The sequence below is a fragment of the Phyllobates terribilis genome, unplaced genomic scaffold (genome assembly GCF_046119375.1).
Source record: "Phyllobates terribilis strain yellow unplaced genomic scaffold, ASM4611937v1 Scaffold_3__8_contigs__length_932513732, whole genome shotgun sequence".
Lineage (NCBI taxonomy): Eukaryota > Metazoa > Chordata > Amphibia > Anura > Dendrobatidae > Phyllobates > Phyllobates terribilis.
The window spans coordinates 670,070,614-670,085,064 of NW_027362763.1; the positions used below are offsets into that span (position 1 = coordinate 670,070,614).

The following is a 14,451-nucleotide window of genomic DNA, read 5'->3' on the forward strand; positions in this document are numbered from 1 at the left end:
GCTTGCCAGCCCGGAGGCTCCGTTGTCACGTGCTGTGACCACCAGCTATCTCAGAGACTCTTGCCCGCTCACCTGGGAGCGCATCTCCGTTACCTGCCTGCTTGCCAGCCCGGAGGTCCCGTTGTCACGTGCGGTGACCACCAGCTATTCCAGAGACTCTTGCCCGCTCACCTGGGAGCGCTTCTCCGTTACCTACCTGCCTGCCAGCCTGGAGGTTCCGCCGTCACGTGCCGTGACCACCTGCTATTCCAGAGACTCTCGCTTGCTCACCTGGGAGCACACATCTACCATCTGCCTGCTAGCCTACCCGGAGGCTCTGCCATCACAGGTCGTACCTACCCCTTACCCAGAGACTGCCCTGATCACTTGCCGTAACTCCCTGTCCGTTCACCCAGGGACTGCCACCCGCTCCCTTACAAGGGCCGCCCCCTTGTATAGTAGCTCAGAGGTTCCGCCTCCCGGACCCGTTACACCCTTTAAGTCAGCAGAGACCGAGGGGCAGAGAAAGTTGAATAATTTAGGTACCAGCAGCAAGGAGGTCAGAATTACCCTGCTGCGGTGTAAAAGCCATAGACAGGAGTCATCAGTACTCGGATTAATCCCTCACGTATTCATGGTAGTCTCTCTGGCGTCTCCGGCCCAATCATCGCCATCTTCGTCTTTTCTGTTTCGCCATCTTTTCAGCACAAAGGGCTTTTTGTGCAAAACACGAGCGACCTTATAATAGTTGAGCTGCTGCTTAAAAACTTTCATACTCGACCCTCCAATCCCTCATTTCCTGAAAGGCTGCAGTCGGGGAAAACAGACAGTCGTAATGAATCCGGTCACATCCTGAGGTCAGGAATATCATGGGAAATTTACATGCCTGTCCCTTTAACACCTCACGTACCGGAATTGGCGACAAACTATCACAAAAATAATCGATGGTTGATAAAATTACTTTTTAATGAAAAATTGCAACGTTGTAAATCAATTTGGAATGACGTTATCTCGTACTCCATTCACAGTTAAAGCTGCGTTCATAAATCATCGTCACAAGACTGACTCTCGCTGCTCTTCTGCTCTACTACGCCTGCCCTGGTCACACCAGTACACATGCACACCCAGCTTTCTCAAGCACCTGGCATACACAAGGCCACACAATCAGGTTATAGTTTCCCTCTTTGAGGTTGTGGGTACGTTTACAGTAGAGCAGCAGGGAACAAACTTATTACATTTTATATACAATAAATGTTCAGGGATTACAAAGTTACAAAAAGATAAAAAAAAACAAAATGACAAACATACAAGGAACAATTCCAGTGGAATAATATGACCGCCATATTTCCGAGCATCACCATCACAATCACAGCAAACATAACTATGACATACAGGTGCTTCTCACAAAATTAGAATATCATCAAAAAGTTAATTTATTTCAGTTCTTCAATACAAAAAGTGAGTCATTACACGCAGAGGGATCTATTCTATAGAGTCAGTACACGCAGAGGGATCTATTCTATAGAGTCAGTACACGCAGAGGGATCTATTCTATAGAGTCAGTACGCGCAGAGGGATCTATTCTATAGAGTCAGTACGCGCAGAGGGATCTATTCTATAGAGTCAGTACGCGCAGAGGGATCTATTCTATAGAGTCAGTACACGCAGAGGGATCTATTCTATAGAGTCAGTACACGCAGAGGGATCTATTCTATAGAGTCAGTACACGCAGAGGGATCTATTCTATAGAGTCAGTACACGCAGAGGGATCTATTCTATAGAGTCAGTACACGCAGAGGGATCTATTCTATAGAGTCAGTACACGCAGAGGGATCTATTCTATAGAGTCAGTACACGCAGAGGGATCTATTCTATAGAGTCATTACACGCAGAGGGATCTATTCTATAGAGTCATTTCACGCAGAGGGATCTATTCTATAGAGTCATTACACACAGAGGGATCTATTCTATAGAGTCATTACACGCGGAGGGATCTATTCTATAGAGTCATTACACGCAGAGTGATCTATTCTATAGAGTCATTACACGCAGAGTGATCTATTCTATAGAGTCATTACACACAGAGGGATCTATTCTATAGAGTCATTACACGCAGAGGGATCTATTCTATAGAGTCATTACACGCAGAGGGATCTATTCTATAGAGTCATTACACGCAGAGGGATCTATTCTATAGAGTCATTACACGCAGAGGGATCTATTCTATAGAGTCATTACACGCAGAGGGATCTATTCTATAGAGTCATTACACGCAGAGGGATCTATTCTATAGAGTCATTACACGCAGAGGGATCTATTCTATAGAGTCATTACACGCAGAGGGATCTATTCTATAGTCATTACACGCAGAGGGATCTATTCTATAGAGTCATTACACGCAGAGGGATCTATTCTATAGAGTCATTACACGCAGAGGGATCTATTCTATAGAGTCATTACACGCAGAGGGATCTATTCTATAGAGTCATTACACGCAGAGGGATCTATTATAGAGTCATTACACGCAGAGGGATCTATTATATAGAGTCATTACACGCAGAGGGATCTATTATATAGAGTCATTACACGCAGAGGGATCTATTATATAGAGTCATTACACGCAGAGGGATCTATTATATAGAGTCATTACACGCAGAGGGATCTATTATATAGAGTCATTACACGCAGAGGGATCTATTATATAGAGTCATTTCACGCAGAGGGATCTATTATATAGAGTCATTACACACAGAGGGGTCTATTATATAGAGTCATTACACACAGAGGGATCTATTATATAGAGTCATTGCACACAGAGGGATCTATTATATAGAGTCATTACAGACAGAGGGATCTATTATATAGAGTCATTACAGACAGAGGGATCTATTATATAGAGTCATTACAGACAGAGGGATCTATTATAGAGAGTCATTACAGACAGAGGGATCTATTATATAGAGTCATTACAGACAGAGGGATCTATTATATAGAGTCATTACAGACAGAGGGATCTATTATATAGAGTCATTACACACAGAGGGATCTATTATATAGAGTCATTACACACAGAGGGATCTATTATATAGAGTCATTACACACAGAGGGATCTATTATATAGAGTCATTACACACAGAGGGATCTATTTCACGTGTTTATTTCTGTTAATGTTGATGATTATGGCTTACGGCCAATGAAAAGACAAAAGTCATTATCTCAGTAAATTAGAATAATTAACAAAAAAAACACCTGCAAAGGCTTCCTAAGCGTTTAAAAAGGTCTGTTTCAGTAGGCTCCACTTTTTGAACTGATGAACTGAAATAAATTAACTTTTTGATGATATTCTAATTCAGTGAGAAGCACCTGTATCTATAATTCGGGTTAATATTACACTTCTGTTTTTTTTTCCCCCCCAAGGACAAAATTCAAAACTCTACGAACCACAGAAGCGATTATGTACCCCGATCACGGATGTATCCATGGACTGTGTTGATAGCGGATTATGGCTTAGAAGAATTGCATTTCCATTCTGCCACATGACGTCCCTGGTATGGACTGGAGACGTCCAGTCCACCTTGGGGCCAATATCTTCCCTGCATATATTTGTTCTCATTGTAGACTCGCTGAATATCACGTGATGTCGCAATTTGATTTATCTAATCTAGAACAGGTTTTATTAAAAATTTTGCACTGTCTATTGTTGGCTGCATAATTAGTTAACTGAGAAACCATCAGTGAGCTTATACTGACAGTCTGGTGGTAAGATTCAAACCCTTCTGAGCTCCTCTCAGCTGATATATGACCACATGAAAGTTGAGGAAACAAAGACAGTGCAAAATTTTGAATGAAACCCAATTGCAAAAATAAATATATGTATTTAGGACTAAAATTAAGTAAAAAAAAAAAGTCCCTAAAAGGTGGACAGTCCCTGAATTAGATGCAATTATATAATAGCTTGCAGTATATGGAGTTAGAATGGAGATAAAAAGGTGATTAGTCAAAAGCATATGGACTTGTGGAATCGAAGTTTATACAAATAACTCGTTATACAAACTTTGCTGTTTTCTTATAATTATTTTGATGAGTGTGTATACGTTATATTGGTTATATACAAAACGTGTACTTTTTTTATTATTATTATTGCTGTTTAATAAACTAATTAAAAAAAAAAGTGATCAGTATGCAGTAAGCTCTGGAGCTCCCCCTGGTGGTGGCTGCCAGTAGACAGAATATTACTATGCAGGATATTTGGAGTTTTGTATCAGAAACTTGCAGTTCTGACCACTATAGAAGATCTAGAAGGAATGTGATCAGTACCATTTTTAGGAATTGTGGCTTAATCTGTCGTATACAAGTGTAAGTGACAGCTACAAGAATCCGTTTTTAGCCATTTTGAGCCGTGGGACAGACCGGTGTGCAGGAAATATTCACACCGTTATCTGACGCTTTTGCGTTATAGAAAGTCACTCGTCCGATAAAATTTGCGTCAATGGAAAATCCTCCTTTTTTGTTACTGCAGATTTGCCTTTTCCATGGATGCTCCGGCGGTAAATGAAGGTGTATTTATGTCCCGGCAGATCTTCAGGACTAGAAGAGAAAACTAAATCCCCGGCCCCTCATCTGCTGTAGGAAATCACCTGGCAGCGAGGATCCAGTTTCCGCTCTAATCCCCACGACCTTGGATAAACCGTATTTATCTCTCGCTGCCTCCAGGTATACACTGGATAAAGTCACCTGTCCCAGCCAATAACACGGCCCCCCGCTCGGCACGTACGCCGGCCGCCCAGGACACATCCCTGGGGGGTCATTCAACAGTCACAGAAGAAAGATTACCCAATATGGTGATAAAAGCGATGATTCGGGATCAGACGTACATTTATCTCGTCTTCTTAAAGGAGAACTACACTAATCTGCTTCACTCACATCCAGAGCTGGAATCACTATTCAGCTACAGATAGAGGGAAGACCACTCCAGGAATATGGAATATTTCCTTTTCACACCCCATCTATTCCTTGCTCTTCATTGATTGGCTACATGTGGGTCACATGACCGGCCGCATAGACACCCCCTGACGGTTGCAGTTCCTCTACTCCAGTGTCCCCAAGACAACACTTCCTGGTCCGAGCTCTGGCGGGTTTGGTTTTTGAAAGGGAAAATATATGGAAGGAAAAAAAAAAAATCACCATCTAAATCAATGCTCACTATCATGGGTTCTACAAATGAGCCTGCAAAAAAAAGGAAAGGAAGTTTTGTCATGGGGACAGAAGAAGTGGAGTAACCGTCTCGGCTTTTGAGAGTCTGTATAATGGCCGTTCAGAGTGAAAACTGCAAATACCCTGGAGGTAAGAAATGCTGCATGACTCCAGATGAAAAAGTCCGGACTGGAAGTGTTGTCTTGGGGACACAAACAGAAACAACTCATTTTAAAGGGCACGAAGTTGTCGGAAGCTCAAGGTTTACTGGCGCCATGTGCATCTGGTGATGAACGAGAACCACTGGGAATCAATGCAAAACCAGCACCAGTATGATCTGCTCACCATACTGGGGGCTTCATATGTGGCAGAGGGGCTTTATACCACAAAGACGGCTGCCGATGTACCCCCACTATTGTTCCCCTGGATCGCGTCGATGGTGGCAGCCTGGTAGGCCCTAAATAATATAGATGGCAGTGACAGTCTGGTAGGCCCCGGATCCGTCGACGGCAGCAGTGCGCCAGGCCCCGGATCCGTCGACGGCAGCAGTGCGCCAGGCCCCGGATCCGTCGACGGCAGCAGTGCGCCAGGCCCCGGATCCGTCGACGGCAGCAGTGCGCTAGGCCCTAAATAATATAGATGGCAACATTTTGGTAGGCCCTGGATCCTGCAGATGGAGGTAGGCCCTGGATCCTGCAGATGGAGGTAGGCCCTGGATCCTGCAGATGGAGGTAGGCCCTGGATCCTGCAGATGGAGGTAGGCCCTGGATCCTGCAGATGGAGGTAGGCCCTGGATCCTGCAGATGGAGGTAGGCCCTGGATCCTGCAGATGGAGGTAGGCCCTGGATCCTGCAGATGGAGGTAGGCCCTGGATCCTGCAGATGGAGGTAGGCCCTGGATCCTGCAGATGGAGGTAGGCCCTGGATCCTGCAGATGGAGGTAGGCCCTGGATCCTGCAGATGGAGGTAGGCCCTGGATCCTGCAGATGGAGGTAGGCCCTGGATCCTGCAGATGGAGGTAGGCCCTGGATCCTGCAGATGGAGGTAGGCCCTGGATCCTGCAGATGGAGGTAGGCCCTGGATCCTGCAGATGGAGGTAGGCCCTGGATCCTGCAGATGGAGGTAGGCCCTGGATCCTGCAGATGGAGGTAGGCCCTGGATCCTGCAGATGGAGGTAGGCCCTGGATCCTGCAGATGGAGGTAGGCCCTGGATCCTGCAGATGGAGGTAGGCCCTGGATCCTGCAGATGGAGGTAGGCCCTGGATCCTGCAGATGGAGGTAGGCCCTGGATCCTGCAGATGGAGGTAGGCCCTGGATCCTGCAGATGGAGGTAGGCCCTGGATCCTGCAGATGGAGGTAGGCCCTGGATCCTGCAGATGGAGGTAGGCCCTGGATCCTGCAGATGGAGGTAGGCCCTGGATCCTGCAGATGGAGGTAGGCCCTGGATCCTGCAGATGGAGGTAGGCCCTGGATCCTGCAGATGGAAGCAAACCAGTAGGCTCTGGATCTGTCAACGGCAGAAGTCCAGCAGGCCCTTGATCTTGTTGGCAGCGGTAGATGAGAGGCTAGGCAAATCAGTTCTCATACTTTGCACTGATGAGGGCCAACAGCCCGAAACACCGTGTCTGCAAAGTGAGATTCTGATTTGGCTTTTATCCTAAGTCATATCGCACGACTCGTTAAAAGGTTGATTGTGATTTGTAGGATCGCTGCTTCCAACAGGTGGCGCTATAGAGTACAAGTCCTCTTTTTCTCTGAAGAGGCAATTTGCATAAACAATAACAAACAATCAGCTGTGAAGTGTTAAATCTGGAAATGTTTAAGTGTATGGATGTAAAGAGGAGGATGGCAAATTACTGACATAATAATGGGAGGAAACTAAAGTAAGTAGGAAAGGCGAGGAAGGTCTCAGTATAAAAGTATCACCTTAAATGTAACACATTAATAAACTCCTGTACTGGTCCTTTACAAGAGCATAGTGTATAAATATTATAGTATTATATATATATATATATATATATATATATATATATATATATATATATATATATATATATATATATATATATATATATATATATATATACACACACACATACACGTACACCCCGACATCTCATGTGATAGAAGTGATTAGTTACAGGACAGACCTGGGCAGGTCCGGTGATTGCGGTATATATGATGGGTGAGGCTTCTTAGCAATAAGTGTAGGTGAAATTACACAGGTGTAACCGTAATCAAGAGCTCTGACCTGCAGACATGTATATACTGCACCTACCACATGTATACACACTGCATGCATACACTGCACCCGTCTGCTGTCCATGTCATGTACCTATCCACAGCATCTACATCCACCAGACCCCACCACGTCCCTATCCACAGCATCTACATCCACCAGACCCCACCACGTCCCTATCCACAGCATCTACATCCACCAGACCCCACCACGTCCCTATCCACAGCATCTACATCCACCAGACCCCACCACGTCCCTATCCACAGCATCTACATCCACCAGACCCCACCACGTCCCTATCCACAGCATCTACATCCACCAGACCCCACCACGTCCCTATCCACAGCATCTACATCCACCAGACCCCACCACGTCCCTATCCACAGCATCTACATCCACCAGACCCCACCACGTCCCTATCCACAGCATCTACATCCACCAGACCCCACCACGTCCCTATCCACAGCATCTACATCCACCAGACCCCACCACGTCCCTATCCACAGCATCTACATCCACCAGACCCCACCACGTCCCTATCCACAGCATCTACATCCACCAGACCCCACCACGTCCCTATCCACAGCATCTACATCCACCAGACCCCACCACGTCCCTATCCACAGCATCTACATCCACCAGACCCCACCACGTCCCTATCCACAGCATCTACATCCACCAGACCCCACCACGTCCCTATCCACAGCATCTACATCCACCAGACCCCACCACGTCCCTATCCACAGCATCTACATCCACCAGACCCCACCACGTCCCTATCCACAGCATCTACATCCACCAGACCCCACCACGTCCCTATCCACAGCATCTACATCCACCAGACCCCACCACGTCCCTATCCACAGCATCTACATCCACCAGACCCCACCACGTCCCTATCCACAGCATCTACATCCACCAGACCCCACCACGTCCCTATCCACAGCATCTACATCCACCAGACCCCACCACGTCCCTATCCACAGCATCTACATCCACCAGACCCCACCACGTCCCTATCCACAGCATCTACATCCACCAGACCCCACCACGTCCCTATCCACAGCATCTACATCCACCAGACCCCACCACGTCCCTATCCACAGCATCTACATCCACCAGACCCCACCACGTCCCTATCCACAGCATCTACATCCACCAGACCCCACCACGTCCCTATCCACAGCATCTACATCCACCAGACCCCACCACGTCCCTATCCACAGCATCTACATCCACCAGACCCCACCACGTCCCTATCCACAGCATCTACATCCACCAGACCCCACCACGTCCCTATCCACAGCATCTACATCCACCAGACCCCACCACGTCCCTATCCACAGCATCTACATCCACCAGACCCCACCACGTCCCTATCCACAGCATCTACATCCACCAGACCCCACCACGTCCCTATCCACAGCATCTACATCCACCAGACCCCACCACGTCCCTATCCACAGCATCTACATCCACCAGACCCCACCACGTCCCTATCCACAGCATCTACATCCACCAGACCCCACCACGTCCATATCCACAGCATCTACATCCACCAGACCCCACCACGTCCATATCCACAGCATCTACATCCACCAGACCCCACCACGTCCATATCCACAGCATCTACATCCACCAGACCCCACCACGTCCATATCCACAGCATCTACATCCACCAGACCCCACCACGTCCATATCCACAGCATCTACATCCACCAGACCCCACCACGTCCATATCCACAGCATCTACATCCACCAGACCCCACCACGTCCATATCCACAGCATCTACATCCACCAGACCCCACCACGTCCATATCCACAGCATCTACATCCACCAGACCCCACCACGTCCATATCCACAGCATCTACATCCACCAGACCCCACCACGTCCATATCCACAGCATCTACATCCACCAGACCCCACCACGTCCATATCCACAGCATCTACATCCACCAGACCCCACCACGTCCATATCCACAGCATCTACATCCACCAGACCCCACCACGTCCATATCCACAGCATCTACATCCACCAGACCCCACCACGTCCATATCCACAGCATCTACATCCACCAGACCCCACCACGTCCATATCCACAGCATCTACATCCACCAGACCCCACCACGTCCATATCCACAGCATCTACATCCACCAGACCCCACCACGTCCATATCCACAGCATCTACATCCACCAGACCCCACCACGTCCATATCCACAGCATCTACATCCACCAGACCCCACCACGTCCATATCCACAGCATCTACATCCACCAGACCCCACCACGTCCATATCCACAGCATCTACATCCACCAGACCCCACCACGTCCATATCCACAGCATCTACATCCACCAGACCCCACCACGTCCATATCCACAGCATCTACATCCACCAGACCCCACCACGTCCATATCCACAGCATCTACATCCACCAGACCCCACCACGTCCATATCCACAGCATCTACATCCACCAGACCCCACCACGTCCATATCCACAGCATCTACATCCACCAGACCCCACCACGTCCATATCCACAGCATCTACATCCACCAGACCCCACCACGTCCATATCCACAGCATCTACATCCACCAGACCCCACCACGTCCATATCCACAGCATCTACATCCACCAGACCCCACCACGTCCATATCCACAGCATCTACATCCACCAGACCCCACCACGTCCATATCCACAGCATCTACATCCACCAGACCCCACCACGTCCATATCCACAGCATCTACATCCACCAGACCCCACCACGTCCATATCCACAGCATCTACATCCACCAGACCCCACCACGTCCATATCCACAGCATCTACATCCACCAGACCCCACCACGTCCATATCCACAGCATCTACATCCACCAGACCCCACCACGTCCATATCCACAGCATCTACATCCACCAGACCCCACCACGTCCATATCCACAGCATCTACATCCACCAGACCCCACCACGTCCATATCCACAGCATCTACATCCACCAGACCCCACCACGTCCATATCCACAGCATCTACATCCACCAGACCCCACCACGTCCATATCCACAGCATCTACATCCACCAGACCCCACCACGTCCATATCCACAGCATCTACATCCACCAGACCCCACCACGTCCATATCCGCAGCATCTACATCCACCAGACCCCACCACGTCCATATCCGCAGCATCTACATCCACCAGACCCCACCACGTCCATATCCGCAGCATCTACATCCACCAGACCCCACCACGTCCATATCCGCAGCATCTACATCCACCAGACCCCACCACATCCATATCCGCAGCATCTACATCCACCAGACCCCACCACATCCATATCCGCAGCATCTACATCCACCAGACCCCACCACATCCATATCCGCAGCATCTACATCCACCAGACCCCACCACATCCATATCCGCAGCATCTACATCCACCAGACCCCACCACATCCATATCCGCAGCATCTACATCCACCAGACCCCACCACATCCATATCCGCAGCATCTACATCCACCAGACCCCACCACATCCATATCCGCAGCATCTACATCCACCAGACCCCACCACATCCATATCCGCAGCATCTACATCCACCAGACCCCACCACATCCATATCCGCAGCATCTACATCCACCAGACCCCACCACATCCATATCCGCAGCATCTACATCCACCAGACCCCACCACATCCATATCCGCAGCATCTACATCCACCAGACCCCACCACATCCATATCCGCAGCATCTACATCCACCAGACCCCACCACATCCATATCCATATCCACAGCATCTACATCCACCAGACCCCACCACATCCATATCCGCAGCATCTACATCCACCAGACCCCACCACATCCATATCCACAGCATCTACATCCACCAGACCCCACCACATCCATATCCACAGCATCTACATCCACCAGACCCCACCACATCCATATCCACAGCATCTACATCCACCAGACCCCACCACATCCATATCCACAGCATCTACATCCACCAGACCCCACCACATCCATATCCACAGCATCTACATCCACCAGACCCCACCACATCCATATCCACAGCATCTACATCCACCAGACCCCACCACATCCATATCCACAGCATCTACATCCACCAGACCCCACCACATCCATATCCACAGCATCTACATCCACCAGACCCCACCACATCCATATCCACAGCATCTACATCCACCAGACCCCACCACATCCATATCCACAGCATCTACATCCACCAGACCCCACCACATCCATATCCGCAGCATCTACATCCACCAGACCCCACCACATCCATATCCGCAGCATCTACATCCACCAGACCCCACCACATCCATATCCGCAGCATCTACATCCACCAGACCCCACCACATCCATATCCGCAGCATCTACATCCACCAGACCCCACCACATCCATATCCGCAGCATCTACATCCACCAGACCCCACCACATCCATATCCGCAGCATCTACATCCACCAGACCCCACCACATCCATATCCGCAGCATCTACATCCACCAGACCCCACCACATCCATATCCGCAGCATCTACATCCACCAGACCCCACCACATCCACAGCATCTACATCCACCAGACCCCACCACATCCACAGCATCTACATCCACCAGACCCCACCACATCCATATCCACAGCATCTACATCCACCAGACCCCACCACATCCATATCCACAGCATCTACATCCACCAGACCCCACCACATCCATATCCACAGCATCTACATCCACCAGACCCCACCACATCCATATCCACAGCATCTACATCCACCAGACCCCACCACATCCATATCCACAGCATCTACATCCACCAGACCCCACCACATCCATATCCACAGCATCTACATCCACCAGACCCCACCACATCCATATCCACAGCATCTACATCCACCAGACCCCACCACATCCATATCCACAGCATCTACATCCACCGTCCCCACCACGTCCATATCCACAGCATCTACATCCACCGTCCCCACCACATCCATATCCACAGCATCTACATCCACCGTCCCCACCACATCCATATCCACAGCATCTACATCCACCAGATCCACCACGCCCATATCCACATCTTCTGTACCTACTATGAGTATATATAATGCACTGATAAAGTGTATATATACCACACCTGTTGCGACTATACACTCCGTTCCTACCACATGTATATCCATTGAAGTCACTACGTCTATATCCACTGTACTTACTGCGTGTATATCTTCTGTACCTACCTATATCTTCTGTACCTACATGTATGCATCCACTATATCTACCAAGCATGTATCCACCATATATACTGCAGACTTTCTATGGGTTGGTCGTTATTGGAGGAGCGCCCGCGTCGGATATACTTGCAGTATTACCTACAGGACGACCAATCCAATAATACAGATGGGTTGGGGGTTTTCTACCCTTCTACCCACTTTACCATGTCATCCCTGATAATCCAGAACATCGGATAATCCGACACTTTCATTTACTTCCAATTTTATTTATAACTTTTCTCAAAGTTCTACCTTTTCCAAAAACAAAGGACACCCCCCCCCCCCCCACTCTCCCTTATTCCCATGCTTCCTATGAGCCCAGCGCCCCCTGGTGTTCATCGCTGGCTTTCGCCTTTGAAACTTCCTTCTCTTTTTAATATTTTCCATTCTGTTCATTTTTTCTACAGCCGGATCCAGACTCATCATAATGGGATCTGATACTGTAGCCCCATCGCCTTGACACAAGGTAACAAGACGGAGCCGGACTGGGAGGTCGGACACTTTGTATCTGCAGGTGTTTGGTTACAATGTGAGCGAGATCGATGCATTGTATCCAGGACTGAGAGAGAAATGAAAGCCTGGGGAGAAGCTGGATAGGATCCTACTAGGCCCCAGGCGTGCACACAGCTCCCTGCCCAGCTCCTCATATGCTCTGCAGGTCTAGAAAGACCTAGGAAGGCCTGAGAAGGTCTGCAGACGTCCATTTAGGCCCCCAGCTCTGATACCCCTCCGAATGCAATGTCCCTGGAGAAATAACTAATCCTACCCCAATCCATCCACCCAACACGAGGCAGAAAAATAAAAAAAAAATAAAAACTTTAAAAAAAAACCTTTCGGTACCTTGAGTTGGTAGGGCTGGATCTCGCTCAGACTCTGATTCCGCAGCTTCTTGGTTAGAACCTTCAGCATTGTACAAATCCAAAGGGCGAGGAAGGGGTTAAAGGCTCATTGAACACACTCACGCTCGCACAACCACACACGCCAAAAATAAAAAAAAAAACTCCACGGGACCCGGATTTATTTTTTGTTTCTTTAGGCACAAAAAAAAAGTTTCAATACAAAAAAAAAAAAAAAAAAAAAAATTTAAAAAAAATGTTTTTTTTCTACAAAAAAAAAAAAAAGTTTTTTGTTGCTTAAGTTTCGTGATTTTTTTTTTTAAGTAAGATGTCGGAGCAGCTGGGCCCCCCTTTATTGTGGGTTCATGGTTGGTTTAGGCTTCCCCGGAGCGGTGAGCGGCGCTCAGGCATGCTTCTGGATCCCACTCACACAAACACTCACTCACACACGCACACTCACACACACAGCCAGCTCTGTCTGCTCTGCCTTCTAGCAATGAGAAACTTGCAACAAACACACAGCTCAGAGCTCACCATGATTGGTTGGCAAAAGGAAACTGTGTCAATTTCAGGAGGCCGGCCCTTATTTAAAGGGAAAGTAACAGCAGGCCAGGCCTGGGATCCTGCAGAGACACATGAATTGCTGATTCTTTCCTTCTTCCTGTAAAGCTCAAGGGAAGGGAGACTAAAAGCTGCAGAGCAGTCAGCAGGGAGATGACAGGCCGTGTGCTGCGCTAAACGCGGCTCACAACACGACCAACCCTGGAGACGGCCTGAACCGTGCGCTTACTAATCACTAAGGCGACACGTGGCCCTTTAAAAGGAAAAAACTAATAAATTCCACCTATTAAACCACAATTTCTGTGAATGGAGGTGTCAGAAAATACTGCTCTACCCAAAGTGCAGCCGAAATATAGAA

At 48.4% G+C, this 14,451-nt stretch overlaps 1 protein-coding gene across 1 annotated transcript in view; it reads right to left on the reverse strand.

The window, feature by feature from the left end:
• Positions 1-14,053, reverse strand: part of LOC141257326 (uncharacterized) — an 88,897-nt gene extending 74,844 nt beyond the window's left edge. The window contains exon 1 of the mRNA XM_073671764.1: positions 13,537-14,053. Coding sequence (XP_073527865.1) covers positions 13,537-13,605 — 69 coding nt within the window. The 5' untranslated portion in view covers positions 13,606-14,053. The remainder of the gene's footprint in view (positions 1-13,536) is intronic.
• Positions 14,054-14,451: the final 398 nt, after the last annotated feature.